The 19058-nt window shown below is 43.3% G+C and overlaps 1 protein-coding gene across 2 annotated transcripts in view; it reads right to left on the bottom strand.

Annotated features, from left to right (window-relative positions):
• LOC138974872 (uncharacterized) overlaps positions 1-7191 on the bottom strand; it is a 39546-nt gene extending 32355 nt beyond the window's left edge. Inside the window, exons 1-2 of one of the 2 annotated variants that reach the window (XM_070347600.1) lie at positions 6952-7191; positions 370-1070 (exon numbers count right to left, since the gene is read on the bottom strand). In XM_070347600.1, coding sequence (XP_070203701.1) covers positions 370-1053 — 684 coding nt within the window. In that variant the 5' untranslated portion in view covers positions 1054-1070; positions 6952-7191. Of the gene's footprint in view, positions 1-369; positions 1408-6951 lie in introns of those variants that run through there. The other variant, XM_070347599.1, reaches the window with a different exon arrangement.
• Between the last annotated feature and the right edge of the window lie 11867 nt (positions 7192-19058).

The raw sequence follows: 19058 nt of genomic DNA, 5'->3' as shown, positions 1-19058 counted from the left end.
TCATTCTGTGAGTTCGACAGCTACTTGACTAAATGTTGTATTTTCGCCTTACGCGACTTGCTTATTGGTTGCATTTATCATTTTTCATCTATCAATTTGTTCCTTTTGTATTCTTCTTTAGTGGATATTATATGTTTTGTATTTGTTTGAGGACAGGTTGTTAGACAAGGCAATGCGCCTTAAACCTTTATCATTGTAAAATAAAGTTCGTTCGTTCGTTTGTTCGTTCTCTCTCTATCGTTCTCTCTTCCTCCTCTTCCTCCTCCTCCTCTCTCTCTCTCTCTCTCTCTCTCTCTCTCTCTCTCTCTCTCTCTCTCTCTCTCTCTCTCTCTCTCTCTCTCTCTCTCTCTCTCTCTCTCTCTCTCTTACCTTTTGTAACTTAGCATTGTTCTTATCATCCAGAATCCGCTGTAGCTGAGCGCTGCTCACGTACGGTAAGAAGAGAGCCTTCCTCACAATCAGGTCGGGTGCGATGTCACTGACCATGTGCCTGACGTGCACCTCACTCTTGGCCAGCTGCTTGACCCCATCCGCAACTTTCTTGACCACCTCGGTGTCCGCTCGGCTTGCCTCGGTCTTACCGACAGACTTCATCTCTCCCACCAAGATGCCATACTGGCGGTGAATCACCAGGATATCAAAGTCTCCCTGCGTCCCGTGGCGCCGATGCTCCTTAGGTAAGTTTCCTGGCTTTGGGAGCTTGCCTGTCTGTTTGGCGTAGAGCGGCTTGTTGAGGTAGTGCTTAAAGTTCAGCTCAGACACCACGAACATGACCTCCTTTCTATAATCTGCGAGTTGCTGCAAGTTGTGCAGCACGTGCTGCTGTGCAAGGTCTGTTTGAGCCTCGATTTTCTGCTGCTGACTGAGCTCCTCAGCAGAGGGCAGCACCAGCACTTCTTGATCAGTACCGGGTAGTGTGGCCGTGTTGTAAGGCACCCGGTTACAGTGCACGGGGGGCACAATGTATGTACGGGTCAGAGCGTCAGGGTACCAGTGTCGCACAATGTCCACCATGTTGTCACTGGTCTTCTGATCACTGGTTTCCTTCGCCATGATGCAAAGTAAGCTCACTCGTCATAAAAAAAGAGATACAAGATATTATCAATAACAAGTCGCGTTAGGCGAAAATACAACATAAATAGTCAAGTAGCTGTCGAACTCACAGAATGAAACTGAACGCAATGCCATTTTTCAGCAAGACCGTATACTCGTAGCATTGTCAGTCCACCGCTCATGGCAAAGGCAGTGAAATTGTCAATTGACAAGAAGAGCGGGGTAGTAGTTGCGCTAAGAAGGATAGCACGCTTTTCTGTGCCTCTCTTTGTTTTAACTTTCTGAGCGTGTTTTTAATCCAAACATATTGTAATGAATGGCAGTTATGGTGTTTATAGTTGAAGGGATATAACTAGTGCTTTGAGAGTGGAAAGTTTTAACAGCTCAGTAAGATTCCGTGTTAGCAACGGGCGGGTCAAACTGGGTTCGCAGCACGTGAGTTTACAACTGTGCGAGTTGTTCACGTTATAATCGCAACCGCCTGATTTTGTGAGCTGTGCAAGTTGTGATTGTAAACTGCCTGACAATTGAAAGTCATTCGACCTGGGCTCTCGGATGAGAAAACCTGCTCTTGCTTTTGATGTCAACTTTGGAAGAAAACATTTGATCTTGATGTCAACCTTGGAACCGGGAAACATTGCCGGGATGACTTGGAATGTTGTATGGATGCCGCCATATTGGAAGATGAGGTACTTTGCTAGTTTTGTGTGAACTTGAACATTTCTTTTGTATGCGCGGACATGACTTGTGTACTTGAATAATTTCGGAATTGTATAATTTTCTTGTGCTCGGTTGGTGTGTTTTTGAATATTGTTAGTTTGTTACAGTAGGGTGTTATATTTTGTAACAGGCCGCCCCAGTCTGACTTGTGCGGGGTGGTGCCAGTGTGGCGAGGGTGCGATGGAGGCCGTAAGGTTGAAGGCTAGCTACATCGTCACCTCTACATAACGTAAAAGTTATGTTTTGTTTATTTGCTTTCTTGTCCTTGTAAATATGTTATGACGTTGACAATGAATGAGTGAGTTTCAAAAGGTTGTGGACAATGAATGAATGAGTTTCAAAAGGTCATGAATTGATTATTGTAAGCAAGAAAATATTAGAAGAATTTGTAGTCTTTCACCAACTCATTCTTTCCAAACAATAGCCAATGGTTTAATTAGAACATACACATTGGTTTGTTTCTGACATAGCAATTATCAACTCGTTCTTCAAATTCTCAAATATTTTCTTGCTTACAATAATCAATTCATGACCTTTTGAAACTCATTCCTTCATTGTCCACGACCTTGTGAAACTCACTCATTCATTGTCAACGTCAGAACATATTTACAAGGACAAGAAAGCAAATAAACAAAACATAACTTTTACGTTATGTAGAGGTGACGATGTAGCTAGCCTTCAACCTTACGGCCTCCATCGCACCCTCACCACACTGGCACCACCCCGCACAAGTCAGACTGGGGCGGCCTGTTACAAAATATAACACCCTACTGTAACAACTAACAATATTCAAAAACACACCAACCGAGCACAAGAAAATTATACAATTCCGAAATTATTCAAGTACACAAGTCATGTCCGCGCATACAAAAGAAATGTTCAAGTTCACACAAAACTAGCAAAGTACCTCATCTTCCAATATGGCGGCACCCATACAAAAATCCAAGTCATCCCGGCAATGTTTCCCGGTTTCAAGGTTGACATCAAGATCAAATGTTTTCTTCCAAAGTTGACATCAAAAGCAAGAGCAGGTTTTCTCATCCGAGAGCCCAGGTCGAATGACTTTCAATTGTCAGGCAGTTTACAATCACAACTTGCACAGCTCACAAAATCAGGCGGTTGCGATTATAACGTGAACAACTCGCACAGTTGTAAACTCACGTGCCGCGAAACCCGTTTGACCCGCCCGTAGCTAACACGGAATCTTACTGAGCTGTTAAAACTTTCCACTCTCAAAGTTAAACAACTCCTGACAAACTCTTTGTATTACAAAAAGCACTACTTATATCCCTTCAACTATAAACACCATAACCGCGATTCATTACACATATCATATCTATATGTTTTTGGAATCAGAAACCGACAAGGAATAAGATGAAAGTGTTTTTAAATTGATTTCGACAATTTAATTTTGATAATAATTTGTATATATTTAATTTTCAGAGCTTGTTTTTAATCCAAATATAACATATTTATATGTTTTTGGAATCAGAAAATGATGGAGAATAAGATGAACGTAAATTTGGATCGTTTTATAAATTTTTATTTATTTTTTACAATTTTTAGATTTTTAATGACCAAAGTCATAAATCAAATTTTAAACCACCAAGCTGAAATGCAATACCGAAGTCCGGGCTTCGTCGAAGATTACTTGACCAAAATTTCAACCAATTTGGTTGAAAAATGAGGGCGTGACAGTGCCGCCTCAACTTTCACGAAAAGCCGGATATGACGTCATCAAAGACATTTATCAAAAAAATGAAAAAAACGTTCGGGGATTTCATACCCAGGAACTCTCATGTCAAATTTCATAAAGATCGGTCCAGTAGTTTAGTCTGAATCGCTCTACACACACACACAGACAGACACACACACACACACACACACACACACACACACACACACACACACACACACACACACACGCACACACACACGCACGCACATACACCACGACCCTCGTCTCGATTCCCCCCTCTACGTTAAAACATTTAGTCAAAACTTGACTAAATGTAAAAATGATAAACCATGGAGCAGAACTACCTCAAAGTGTGTTCTTAAGTGTAAGGTCCTGCCATTTGTTTGTCTTACGGGATTAACGTTCATACAGCACATAATACATGGGTTTGGAGGGTTTTCTTTCGAACATCACAGTGCTCACCAAATGGAGTGTTGTAACATGTAGTTCGTCCTATAAGAACAACATTACACCAGTTTCTCAGCGCTTTCAAGCTTGTGTTTTCACAATATCCGTTTGGAGTAATCTGAGCTTAAAAAATCAATGGGACATTTGCTATGTCGTAGTTGTTACCAATCATTGAGTGGAAATCACTCACTGACTATGATAGCTTGTTAAGCACACATCACGCACCGACGTTGTATTCAACCATCGCCCGCTTGGCTGTGGGCGGTGCTTCTGTCTTTAGGACGGTGTATGGACTACACTTCTCACTTTTCTTAGGAACATTGAGTAACTTTCACGATTGCCAACACGCGTTCGTCCCAAAATGCTCTTGTCTGAGTCATGACTGAATATAGGTATGTTTCCTAATCACAATATACACTGTGCAAAAAAAGTATCGCATAGTTAGTTTGATGAATAATTTTATTGACATTTCATTCTTTCGAACAAACAATACATAAGTCGAACAGAAAAGTTGTTGAGCTTTTTCGATAGCACAGGTACATGTCTTTATTTGCTGGACTTTGCAGTTATTCATTGAGCGTGACCTTTACACAAACCAAGGTCAAAGTCAGTAACGAGTATGGCTTCCACGTGAGTCAATTACAGCCTGGCATCTCCTTGGCATGGAAGCAATGAGTCTTCGCAAAGTCTGTTGGGGAATGTTGTCCCACTCTTGCTGTAAGGCCTGGAAGAGTTGTCTCCTGTTGGGAGGGGCGTTAACTCTCGCATTGAGCCTTCTTCCCAGTTCATCCCATGCGTGTTCAATTGGGTTCAAATCTGGGGAGAGAGAGGGCCAGGGCAGAGTGTTCACGTTGTTGGCGGCCAGGAAGTTTGTGGTGAGTCTGGCGGTGTGGGGTCTGGCGTTATCATGCTCAAACTGAGCCCGTGGCGCGGCCAGGAGGGGCAGGGCGTGTGGCTGCAGAATGTCCTGCACGTAGTGCTGGGCGTTCAGGCGGCCTGGAACTTCCACAAGCTGGCTCCTGCCAGTGTTGGTGATGGCCCCCCACACCATCACGCCCCCACCACCATGAGGAGGCGCCTCATCTACGCACTGCTGGTGGTAGCGCTCTCCTTGCCTCCTGTACACCCTCCTCCTGCTGTCGTGATGTTGCAGGAGGAAATAAGACTCATCGCTGAAGACAACGTGGCGCCAGTTGTTGGCAAGGGTCCACTGGAGGTGCTGCATCCTGGCTTGGCAATGGCGGCGAGTCAGGATGTTGCCCCGGAGTGGCCTGTAAGCGTGTAGACCAGTTGTATGCAGGCGGTTCCGGACGGTCTGCACGGATTATCGAGGTTGACTGGAACCGATGCCTGAGATGGGTGACCCTGATGTAGCGATCTTGCGCCCGTGTCGTCACTCTAGGTCGTCCTGACCTTAGCGCGGGAGCTGACGACCCAGTTTGTTGAAAATGGTGCCAGAGGCGAGAGATGGTGCTCAAGGACACCCGCAGGGCTCTGGCAACCTCGGATTGGCTCTGGCCTGCTTAAAGGCGGCCAAGGGCGTTCTCTCGTACTGAAGCGTTGAGTTGTGACATTTTTCATTTCCTCGGGGAATGGCCGCATCAGTCAAATTTGCTTCGCTTGTTATTGCCTAAGTTGGCACATGAGCTCAGCTAACCTTACGCGAAATGTCGAGTGAAATCTCCAAAAAACGTGCAGTACAGGAATGTGCGTTTTGGCCTCAAAATGCACATCTTGCACGTGCGCGGTGAATTTTGCTCACTCAATCGACTATCGGGTTCAACTGAACTGCAAAAGCTAGTTTCGAGGCGTTCCAATCAGAATGTTTGTCTGGAACTTAGAACTATTCACCTATGCGATACTTTTTTGCACAGTATATTTGCAGAACAGGCAAAGCACATGGGTGTTCCGTCTTAGCTCACCCGCGGCCTGATGTATGTGAATATTAATAGTGAAACCTCTTTTCCTCCCTCGCCTCTCCCCCCCCCCTCCCCCCTCCTCTTGGCTGTTCGTCGTCATTGTCGTCATTGTCTTTTTACCCCGGACGAAACCTATAGGATTTTAGACAAGTGAATCCGTAGTGTATCAAATACCAACTATGTTTGCAGTTTTCAGAGATAGGGAGGGAAGTTATTATTATTATATGAAGTCTTATATCGCGCGCGTATCTCCAGACTCGGACTCAAGGCGCAGGGATCTATTTGAAGTATATAAAAACGGTGCATCAAGAATCATCGTCTGTGCAGGCTACCGCGATCTACCTGCAATAATTGAATTTTCACAACACTCTGTGCCTATGAGATACTACTGGTGTGTAGTGTCATTATTCCATTCCTAGTATAGCGAACAGAGTAAAACTTGGTGCGATTTAACACAGATTATTTGAGCCTAACGACCCTCACAGTTAAGGCGATGTGTGGCACTATAATTAAACTTGGAGAATACATGAAATAGCCTAGCTTTTTTGGTAGTTATTGAAACGACTTATAGCAATGAATGACACATTTTTAAATATTAATGGACACAGATCGCCGTTGCTATGGAAGCAGCCGCCATATTGGATTCCTAGGAAACGGTTTTACAGCGACATCATACATCAGAAATGCATGATATTTGGCACAAAGATACACATAACGTTTATCTACAATCATATACACAATTGTGTACGACTTATTTACCACTATTTGACATCTTGAATGTTTTCAACTTAAATCTGCAATTTGTTTTAGCCTTCGTCTATGCCTCCGCACTATTCTGCCTGCAGTGCGTGACGAGGACCGCTCTAGTGCACACGCAAGGATAGTTCACTACTCCAGTAACAAAAGTCAGACCGAATTTTTTTTTTTAATAATAATCATACTCGATTAATCGAAAACATTAATTATGCGCTCACCTTTCGTCGAAAGCCGTAGACAAGAAACACCCATAAAAACAAGATTCGGCTAAAAGGCCTGCAAATTGACGTAGACAAGAAAACCACACAGAAACAAGATTAAGTTTTGAAGACCCACAGACAGTGATTGTGTGCTCACCTTCGTCGATAGTTTGACACCAGAAAACACAAAAACAATATTCGTTTTTTAAGACCGGCCTTCAAAAAACACGCCTAATCGATCGAATCACTTCAGTGTATACAGACGCGTCTCGAATCCTGCATTCAGTTTACTGGGACAGTCCTGGTTGCCAATACCATTCTAACAACACTGATTGACAAAGCTCTGTGTCACTCCACGCAAGATCTTGTCACTGCCTGTAATTTAAACTGTGCCGTCAGGTTTTATTCAGGGTGCACTGAATAGCTAAACTCGCACACCTCTACTGCGGGTAAAAGGGATCACGCTTCTATATATATATACGACTTGTGTCTGTCTGTCTGTCTGTGTGTGTGTGTGTGTGTGTGTGTGTGTGGTTGTGCGCGATGCACGGCCAAAGTTCTCGATGGATCTGCTTCAAATTTGGTGGGCATATTCAGGTACACCCGGGACAGGACACAACCTGGTCGATATTTCAACACGTGCTCTCAGCGCGCAGCGCTGAACCGATTTTGGTTCCACCTCAGCTACCCGGGCCCCCATACCGACACACCAAAGCCAAAGTTCTCGGTGGATCTTTTTCAAATTTGGACACCGTATTCAGCTACACCCCGGACACAATATCATCGATGAGATATTTCAACACGTGCTCTCAGCGCGCAGCGCTGAACCGATTTTGGTTTTTCTGTTCATTTCACCATTCCCAGTAACTCTTCCTTATCTTCTCCATGTTTTCAGCGTTTACCTCCCTTCCTTCGTATGGTGCACTATAGTATGAGGGGGCATCTTCGGGAATTCCCGGCGTTCTGTTACTATTTTTAGAAGGTCACCGCAGTGTCCAGAACGTAAATTGGACCCGTAAATTATCCTCACTGTAAAAGTGCAAAGGTCGAATCAATTTATAGCCACGCGAAAAATACAGTCATCTATCTCTCAAAACATACGGCTTGTCTGTGTTTGTGTGTGTGTGTATGTGTGTGTGTGTCTCTCTATGTGGGCAACACCTGTGGATTGTTCAGTTCTGTTTGTGATGTGGTCTGGCGGCTTTTGTGTATTGTGTTCTTTTAAAAATACCATTTTATATCTAAGTATCTCTTAACACCATTTTTAATTAGATGAGCGAGAGTGTGCGGGGGGCGGGAGGGTGGTGAACCACTGTACATAAAGGGAAAGTTTGTGTGCGTGCCTGTGTGTGTTCTTAATCTAAGACAAATGTCGCCAATGTTTTTACAGAGTGACGTTAAATAAACGATTTTATCATCATGTATTTGTATGTACTGGCCTTCCTTTGAGAAGCCATAACAGTTCAAAAGGGCTTAGAGATAAGCTCTAAATTGCTCAATCCTGTTTGAGTGGAGTTCGCCTCCAAAGGTGATTAACACGGTTACATTCGTCGACAAGGATGGGACTCGATATGGTCAGGAATGGCATTATGGCCACTGAATCATTTTCGTGCTGTTCCCATTCCACGAATCTGGGAGGGACCTAAGCTTGGCGGGTCCATTGTTCGGACCCGGCGAAGCCGGCGTACGGCTCTAAGTACTTCTTCCCGGCGAAGCCGGCTACCCGGCGAAGCGGGTATTCATCTAGTGCATAATATGCAAGTGAATATTTTGTTTAGAGTTTTTGTAACACGATCAACTCATGGCTCAATCGGATGCGTTTTTGCGACTTCACGTGTACTTAATTATTCGGAAATATTGCAACACATTTTGTAACCAACCTAAACAATTCATACTCATGTAATTAAATGCGTTTAAGGACCCTGACGCGGCCATCTTCCTGATAAGAGATGATTTTCACATGGTCACTTTGCACCTGCTCAGGTAAAGTTACCACGAACAATCGACCCGATAAGCTACCAATGCACAAATCGACACAAATTCAGAATAGACAAAAGTCAGCCATTTGTAGACACGGAAAAGAAAGTCCAATCAAATAACTCCCCAGAACAGGTTGGTATGGCTATCTTGCTTACTTCTTGTGCATCAATTTGACGAGGATTGACAACAACAAGCGCTATCTTGTAGCAATGACCAAATGGACTTCTTTGTAGCAATGACCAAATGGACTGCTTTGTAGCAATGACCAAATGGACTTCTTTGTAGCAATGACCAAATGGACTTCTTTGTAGCAATGACCAAATGGACTGCTTTGTAGCAATGACCAAATGGACTTCTTTGTAGCAATGACCAAATGGACTGCTTTGTAGCAATGACCAAATGGACTGCTTTGTAGCAATGACCAAATGGACTGCTTTGTAGCAATGACCAAATGGACTGCTTTGTAGCAATGACCAAATGGACTGCTTTGTAGCAATGACCAAATGGACTGCTTTGTAGCAATGACCAAATGGACTGCTTTGTAGCAATGACCAAATGGACTGCTTTGTAGCAATGACCAAATGGACTGCTTTGTAGAAATGACCAAATGGACTGCTTTGTAGCAATGACCAAATAGACTGCTTTGTAGCAATGACCAAATGGACTGCTTTGTAGCAATGACCAAATGGACTGCTTTGTAGCAATGACCAAATGGACTGCTTTGTAGCAATGACCAAATGGACTGCTTTGTAGCAATGACCAAATGGACTGCTTTGTAGCAATGACCAAATGGACTGCTTTGTAGCAATGACCAAATGGACTGCTTTGTAGCAATGACCAAATGGACTGCTTTGTAGCAATGACCAAATGGACTGCTTTGTAGCAATGACCAAATGAACTGCTTTGTAGCAATGACCAAATGAACTGCTTTGTAGCAATGACCAAATGGACTTCTTTGAAACTTGCAGGACCTTTTGCGTAGAGTCAATAGATTCTTCACGAAAAATGTCTGAAAGTTACACTCATGCTTTTCTGCAAATGTATTGCAAACTTCCTGAAAGTTCTAAAACCCGCCACAGAAAGTACAACCTACAGACAAAAACAAGGAAACTTGGTTTTCAAATTATCGCGTACATAGATTCGTCAGAACAGTTATTACAACTGTAACCGTGTGCCGAAACACTACGATCACCTCGGGAAGCGAAGTGCAATCAAACAGGTTTGAAAATGTTAGGGCTAATTTCTTAGCCCTATAAAAACTGTTATGCAAACCCGAAGGTTTCCATGAACATACAGACAATCGGAAACTACCACACCCTATCACAAACAGATTTCCACAAACCACGGGTGTTGACTTTAAAGGCCAACAACTCGGGTGCAGAGTCTGCTGTGAAAGGAGCGGTAGCCTACCCTGTCACACAACAATCTGCACCCCAACTACAAACTTCATGGTCGTGTTATTTCATTGAAACTGTATATGTCCTAAAAGCCATTTAACGTCGCTGCCTGGCATGCTATTTAACGGAAGATGGTATTCGACAGTTTTTGTGATTTCTGGGCCAGTCATTGAAAGGTGTTCTTTGGCTGATAAGAAACTGATTCTTTGCTGTCACGCACAAAGCACGCCTTGAACAGTCGCTCTCAGCTTTGCATCATTGAGCATTCAGCTTTGCGAGATGCGGGGCTCCATGTGTCTTTGTGGCGAGTGTTGTGCGAGAAATGGAATACACGTTTGGTTTGGTTTCAACACAGTCAATATCAATATCTGAAAACTTAACCGGGTGGAGCTAAAGCAAGGTGGACAGGGTCTGGTGGTAACCGTGCTGGGTTACCTCACAAACGGAAACACAAAATCATTCTTTACATTTACCAGTGTAGACTTTGAGCCCATAAAAAAAGCAAACATTTTTGAAACTGTTAGTGAAAATTCAATTTGAATGACAACTTTAGAAAATACGAGAAAACTGATTACCTAATGTGTAAGCTTCAGAGTTGAAATGCAGTCTCATAGTTTCGACTGAGTCACAGATTGCTTGACCAAGGTTTCAATCAATGTGGTCAACAAATGAGGTCGTGACAGTGCTTCCGTCGCGATATAACCTTCGTGGTTGAAAACGACGTTAAACACCAAATAAAGAAAGAAAGTGACAGTGCTGATTTAATTTTCACTAAAAGCCAAATATGACGTCATCAAAAACATTAATTAGAAAAGTGGAAACAACTTGTAGTGGTATCACCAGGACATCTTGTATGTAAAGTTTTACCAAGATCTGCCAAGTAGTTTTCGCTAAATCGCTCTACATATTATGGGTCGTTCTACAAAACTGTGTACCACTACAGGGTCTTGAGTTTAGAGTTAGATTGCAGAATGTTACTCTTGCTTCTCAATTGTTATAAAGATATCAAAGAGATAACGATAATTAAGTAGATGTGCAACGCCAAGGCACTGCATACCCCAGCGAAAGACAAACCTCTCTCTTACTCTCTCTCTCTTTCTCTCTCTCAAACACACACACACACGAACACACAGACACACACACACACACGCACACGCACATACACACACACACACCCCAAGTCACACACGTACACACATACACACTCACTCACTCACTCTCTCACACACACTTCATACACACAAAACACACCCCCCATACGCACATATAGACAGACGGACATAAACACCTTTACAAACAAACACACATACACACACACATACACTTACGCACATACACATATACACACACCCACCCACTCTCTCTCTTTCTCTCTTATACAAACAGACACACACACACACACACACACACACACCCACACACACACACACACACACACACACACACACACTGTACATACCCACAAACAAATACGCACATAGACAGTCGGACACACACACCTTTACAAACAAACACATATACACACTCATACACACACAAACATACACACAAACTCATGCACACACACATTCACACACACACACACACACTCTCTCTCTCTCTCTCAAACACACACACACACCCACACACACACACACACACCCACGCACACACACACACACACCCCAAGTCACACACACACACACATACACACACTCACTAACACGCACTCACTCACTCTCACAAAAAACTTCATACACACAAAACACACACCCATACGCACATATGGACAGACGGACATACACACCTTTACAAACAAACACACATACACGCACACACATACGCGTATACCCACACACACATTTACACACACACGAGTACAGACTCATGCACGCGTGCGCACACACACGCACACACACACACACACACACACACACACACACACAAATACACACGTACACACAAACAGTAACACTAACACATGTGCACAAAATGAACACAAACACACACACTGCGCGAGAGAGAAAGACTTCAGGGAGGCATGACGTCATGATGCATTAATTGACGTCAAAGACTTTCGACCGTGACGTATTCTTCTTACGCGAGCTTTATCCATAGACTTGGAAACTACGGAATTTCTACCCGTCCAAAACGGCCTTGGGTGGCGTTTGCTGAAAAAATGGGGGCGACTATTGCACCCACCGTATTTTTGTTAGTATGGTCCCAATTTTTGGTGAACTTCCATCTCCACCTGTAGCACGTAGCCGGGCACAAAGAATCCTTCTTTATCATGTATTATTCGGTATGCACATTTCTCAAGTCGATTACAGTATAGCGTTCACGGGATACCTCCAGCTTCGCTGGGATAAAATCAATCAGGTTGGTAAGCGTCTTTTATTGAAGAAAAAAACACGAAAATGGGGTTAAAAACGGCGCCGGTACTGTGACTTCTTCTTCTTCTTCTTCGTTCATGGGCTTAGACTCCCACGTTCACTCATGTGTTTAGCATGAGTGGATTTGTACGTGTATGACCGTTTTTATCCCGCCATTCAGGCAGCAGATACTGTGACAATCTTACAGGTTGTTCTGTTGTATCCGTGTGGCTGCCAATGAAATACGACCACGAAACCCCTGACATTCATCTTCGTTGTGTTTTGAGCTAGTGTTACATAATTATGCACTTAGTTGTTTGCCCCACCACATGTTTAAAGTGTGCATTTGGATCGGTCGAAAATTACGGTTTGCTGCGTAACATTTCGCTTCATAAACCAACCGCAAACTACGTCATCATGCCTATAACTCCCCAACGACCGAATATGACACTGTGTGTACAAGCAGACATTACAGGTGTGCAATGAACATGTTTGAATGTGCGCCGTGTCAAATCGATCCAATTTGAATGTGATTTTGCCTTTTGCGTGCCGCCACTATACTTGGTTTCTTTCTATTTCTCTTTACACTGGATTGTAACAATTGATAGTTGTCACTTAAAAACGCATCAAATGTTGTGTTTCTATTGCATCCGACGTTTGACAACATCGCTGGAAGGTACTTCCATGAACAATTTTACATTAAGTTTTGGAACGCCACAGGCGTGGAGCGTTTAATGTCTCGTTACTAACAAGGGACGAATGTTACGCAGGCCACTTATCACAACTTATCGCACTTAAATGTTACAGTTGGATCAAATGTGACATTGAAATGCTTTGTTGTGTGATAGACGTGTTCGGTATATCTTTGTCACGTGTCAGGTTATTCTTTGTGGTCCAATCGTCTGCAATTGAAAGACTAAAGCAAAACAAACCCGTTTGATATTTCATCCAAACTGAAACACACTCGACTAGTTTCTCTTCTACTCACAATTCTAATGAAAAAGAAAATGTAATGACAGTTGATTGCTTTGACATAATTGCATTTCATTCTTTGTCAGTTCCCGAATCCAAAAATGTATATGTAATCTCTGCTTTAAGAAGGTTAACAAAATAACAAAATCGGCGTTCGCGAAGACGAGCGCTGCCCGTCTAAACCTTCGAATTTCGGCTAACCTAGCCTTGTTTGTCTCGCTGATGACTGATTCCGGGCTTTCAGTGTTGATCTTTGAGCTGCAAGTTGACTCAATATTTCGTTATTGATTCACACGAGAGGTTTTGTTTGTTGGTTTGCACAAACGTTTATGATATGTTGACACAACAGAGCAACATGTTTGTTACCGATAACTGTTTCTGTGTTTTTTCCCGACTGCATTTAGTTGTGAATGAGCTGTGAACGTGACGGCATTTAGTTGTGAATGAGCTGTGAACGTGACGGAAATAAAGCATGTGACTCTACACTGTGGTTTTAGTTATCTACCTTGTGTGTTTGGATCCCATATTATGACGTCACACATGTGTTATGGTACACAACTTTCAGATCGCCCCTCGTATCCCAAAAGCATAAACTTATGTTTTTTTAAGCATGGCATCGTGGCTTATGTCTATAGCTTTCCCATAAACCATAAAACAACCTATTCAGACAGTTTCAATTTTGACCATGCATGTCACACCTTTAATTGTATACAGCTTTATGGAATGACCCATACCCCCCGCGGGTTAGGGGGAAGAATTTACCCGATGCCTCCAGCATGTCGTAAGAGGCGACTAACGGATTCTGTTTCTCCATTTACCCTTGTTAAGTGTTTCTTGTATAGAATATAGTCAATGTTTGTAAAGATTTTAGTCAAGCAGTATGTAAGAAATGTTAAGTCCTTTGTACTGGAAACTTGCATTCTCCCAGTAAGGTCATATATTGTACTACGTTGCAAGCCCCTGGAACAATTTTTTGATTAGTGCTTTTGTGAACAAGAAACAATTAACAAGTGGCTCTATCCCATCTCCCCCCTTTCCCCGTCGCGATATAACCTTCGTGGTTGAAAACGACGTTAAACACCAAATAAAGAAAGAAAGAAAGAATGACCCATATATATACACTGACACTCACACACTTCGTGTCGTTCCTGGTCTATATAAAAACAACCATTTACTTGACGAAATGTGAAAACATTTTCTCTATTTACATATGTAATACTCCATTTTGTGTGCTTCTCTGCTGTTGTTGTTGTTGGAGTACTAGTTTAATTTGTTCTCGTTATTCTTATTATTGTTGTTTTGATTGGTTTGAATTAAGAATGTACAATATCGTCCGCCAATTCATTATTTTGTCTCTAAGAGCACATTCATAAGTGTATCTTGTTGTGCCAGACAGGTCGGGTAACCATCCCGCTTACTGACACAACAGCTAACATGTCCCTACCCTTGACGACGAAGGTGTAGGGGTACAGTGTGTGTGTGTGTGGACGGATGGGGGAGGGAGGGTGGAGAGTGGAATTGAAATATATCTGACAGGGCTGGTAACCGATCTCGTTCTTTGCCACAACGGCTAACACCCACCTGTGACGTAACACCCACCAGTGACGTAACACCCACCTGTGAGGGCGTTGTGCTGGGAACACAGTGGGGCTGACACAATGGGTTACAACTACAAAAATAAGACCGTAAACATTATACCTTTTGTCCTAAAAATGCCTTATTTCTTACAATAAGATCTGAGATATAAGACCTTCATTCAAGCTCTTACAATAAGTTCTGACTTTAAAAAAAAAAAAGCTTTATTTTAATATAAAACTAACATCGCGTGTGCCTTCCTGGTGAGCGGCCGAAAATTACATCAAGCTAAGTTTTTGTCACTAATTCTTTGTCTGTTCACTTAAAAGACAGTTTGGTCGATATATTTGTGACTGTAACGTATTGTTTTGTCAATAAAAAACGTTCCAACAACTTTCCTTTCTTGTTTTTTTATTTTAATATGATGCCTTATTTTAAAAATTCTTTTGTGAGTGGGCATTTGCATCATTTTGTGTGTGTTGTTACGACAAAACAGACTTACCTATGGTGATAAGACACAGGTCTGAAGATGTTCAGTCCAACACAACGTTTCTGAGATTCAAGCGGCAAGCTCTTTGCTTCTCTGGACTATGTCTTTGTAGCTGTAACGCTACAGGTAACAGCCCTCAGCACACACTACGAAACGGGACACACCTATGATCCTTTTACCTTCTGAATCTCACAACATTTTTCACGTAAAGTATGCAGTACTGTCGATCACAGATTACAACCACGAGTGTTCACCGTCTGGCACCCCCGTTTATGCCTTGATTGCAGCATGAACGTAATTTAGTGATTAATATGTTAAAGTGTTCACCGTCTGGCACCCCCGTTTATGCCTTGATTGCAGCATGAACGTAATTTAGTGATTAATATGTTAAACAGTAATGAAGCAAGTTGCAATACAGATACATACACTGAGAACAAATCGTTGTACAGTGCTGGGACGAAATGCAACACAGAACAAGGTGTGCCCCTAAGACGCAAGAAAAAACTTCCTGGTTGAAATATTCCGACTCCTTGTGTAATGTAGCGGGGTGTCGACACAACGATAGCGACCACGTGACATGCTTAGGTGGAGAGTGTTGCTATCATGTGATAGGCCTACATTTAGAATTCAGAGACAAAGTACGAGTGATTGGACAAGAGTAACACACGTGAACAGAGAAGAGGAGCAGGGTTTCTGGGCTTGACATCTTGAAGCTAGATGTTATCGTGTACACCAACATTCACAGCTCATGTCTTTTTCTTCAACAACAATCAAACTAACATCATTTTAAATGACAACCCCCCCCCCCCCCTCCTGTAATAAAATGTCGTCAAGATGTTACTAACTTGCATGACAAGACTGATGAAGAAAGACACTCTGAACTCTATTTCTCCCTAAACTTGTGAGAGGGAGAGAGATTGAGAGGGGTTGAGACAAAGAGAGAGAGAGAAAAGAGAGAGACGGAGAGGGAGGAAGAGAGACAGGAAGGGAAAAACAATGAGAGAGGGAATGAGAGAGAGAGGGAGTGAGAGAGAGAGAGAGAGGGGGAATGAGGGAGAGAGAGGGAGGAAGAGAGACAGGAAGGGAAAAACAACGAGAGAGGGAATGAGAGAGAGAGGGAATGAGAGAGAGAGAGGGAATGAGAGAGAGAGAGAGAGGGAGGAAGAGAGACAGAGACAGAGAAGGAGATATTGACAAAGAGAAAGAGGGAATGAGAGAGAGGGCGGGAGAGAGATTGACAGACAGACAGACAAACGGAGAGAGAGACATAACCGGAGAGAGATTATACCTGGCTGCTTCGCCTTGATGGCGGGTTGAAGAAAAGAAGTAGAGTATGTTGTCCCTTGTTGAATCATTGTCCTCCGATACAAGTGTACATGCCGTGTGACTGGCGCGTTCCTTACCACAAAGTCAGTTGTAGGCAGGGTGGACGGGTGGCCATAGAGGTTGAGTAGGATGGGCGGGGGGGGGGGGGGGGGTGCACTTTCAATGCGCCTGGCTGTGTGAGAGAATAAAACTCCACATCATGCCCTAATAACCCGGCACAAAACATGCAGGGACCGCGTGATCCTCTTCTGTCACCTGAGACTAGTCAGACTTTGTGGGACACTCAACACAGCGCGCTGCTGTCTACAGTGCAAGCCGGATTTGAAAAAAAACATTGCTCGAATCTATATTTAGCAGCTGCTTTTCTGTTCTCTCCCTCTCTCTATCCACCTTTGTTAGCTGAATTAAAAAGAGTACAAAAAAGAACGTAAATGATGTTGAAAAGAACTGTCAAATAGCAATACAGGTTACTTTGACCTGGTATCTCGTTTAGTCCACAGCACCCCAGTGTGTGTGTGTGTGTGTGTGTGTACGGTGTGTGTGTGAGTTGTGTGGGTGTGTGTGTGTGTTCGAAAAACACATCGTGGGAGTGTGTTTAAGATCGTTTTCTCCGCCATTTTTATTCTGCTTTGAGATTTCTGATTAACCTTTGTTTTTCTTTTGCATTTTGAATGTTGTTCAGTGAATGAACGAGAGGTAGCTGTAAGACAGAAGCAGGCGAAGCTGATGCTAGTGTCCCGGAGAGATCCAACTTGAATCCGAGTTCTGTCTATGTATGTGCCGTCTGTGATGAATGTGTCGGGATGTGCGTGTACAGTACCCGGCAAAACAAACGCCAGATAAGGTACATAAAAAAGGAAGACAGATTTGTGGAGGATATTCTCCTGGCTGTACGATTAGTGCATATTATTTAATCGCTACTGTGTTATACAGGGTATTGGGGTCAATGGAGTCGTGATTGCAGGTGAACGTGTCACTTCGACACGCTACAAAATTCGTACAAATGCATATTTTTCAGCCATCTCGATCTCTCTCTCTCTTTCTCTCTCTCTCTCTCTCTCTCTCTCTCTCTCTCTCCTCTCTCTCTCTCTCTCTCTCTCTCTCTCTCTCTCTCTCTCTCTCTCTCTCTCTCTCTCTCTCTCTCTCTCTCAAGGACAGATAAGTATCTTCGCGTCACTATTACCTGTTGGCTTTAGCGCCTGACAAGACTTACTGCCCCGAACATAATGATTATACCCGGTATGCTTAAGAAGAAAAGATCAACGCGGATGTGAAATGCAATATAAGAACTGCGTTCGCTTCATCTTGTGTCATAACTCCACCTGGAAGGAAAAGTGAGTGCCGGTGTAACACGAAATTTGTACTCCACAAAAAATTTACTCCGGAGTAAACATTTCGTACGAAAAGACTTCTTACTTTAAGTTTACTGTAAGTATGAGAAGAAAATTAGACCTTCCGCCACCCTACGTACGTGACATCCACCGCCCGACACGTGTCAAGCGCCCATGTTCGCTACTTTATGGATGTCACGAACTTTTTTTGTTATTGTGTACGAAGGTTGAGATGAAGAAAGTTGGGACTTGTGCATGTGAATCCCTGCTCACTTTGCACTCGGGTCTGGGTTGGTGTAGAGGTAACGCACATCTTCAATTGAAGAGGTCCAGAAAGGGACTTTCTCAGAACGTAAACGAGTACGTGTGCGAGTACGTGTATGTGTCCGTGTACGTGAACGTGTGACGTGTACGTGAACGTGTGACGTCATCAAATGTATTGTTTACGCCACACGTTTGCCAGACTATGGACGTCTTGTGAATTAGGACTACACGCAGTGCTTTTGACTGGTTGGTCGGAAGCTTCTTGTCCCGAGATCCAGGAGGTCAGGCGAGGCCGATTCAGCATCGATCTCATTCTCTCTTTCCTCCTTGACCTCACTTTCACAACTGATCACATTTGAGAGCCAACATCGCGGGCGCGACAGATGTAGCTTTGTTTCTCGTGCCCGTGATACACCCGCTGTCGCTGGCAACACTACATTCAGCTGTATTGTCTCCTGGAGACGGATGTTGGCCTGTAAGAACAAACACAAATACTTTATTGTCTCTCTTTGTGCGCACTGCTATGGTGCACTTGTTGAGGAAAACAGATTATGGGGTAGGGGGTGGGTGGTGGATGG

This window comes from Littorina saxatilis, linkage group LG8, assembly GCF_037325665.1.
Source record: "Littorina saxatilis isolate snail1 linkage group LG8, US_GU_Lsax_2.0, whole genome shotgun sequence".
NCBI classification, from domain to species: domain Eukaryota; kingdom Metazoa; phylum Mollusca; class Gastropoda; order Littorinimorpha; family Littorinidae; genus Littorina; species Littorina saxatilis.
The sequence above is the reverse complement of the archived record's forward strand: the minus strand, read 5'-3'. Positions and strand labels throughout refer to the sequence as shown.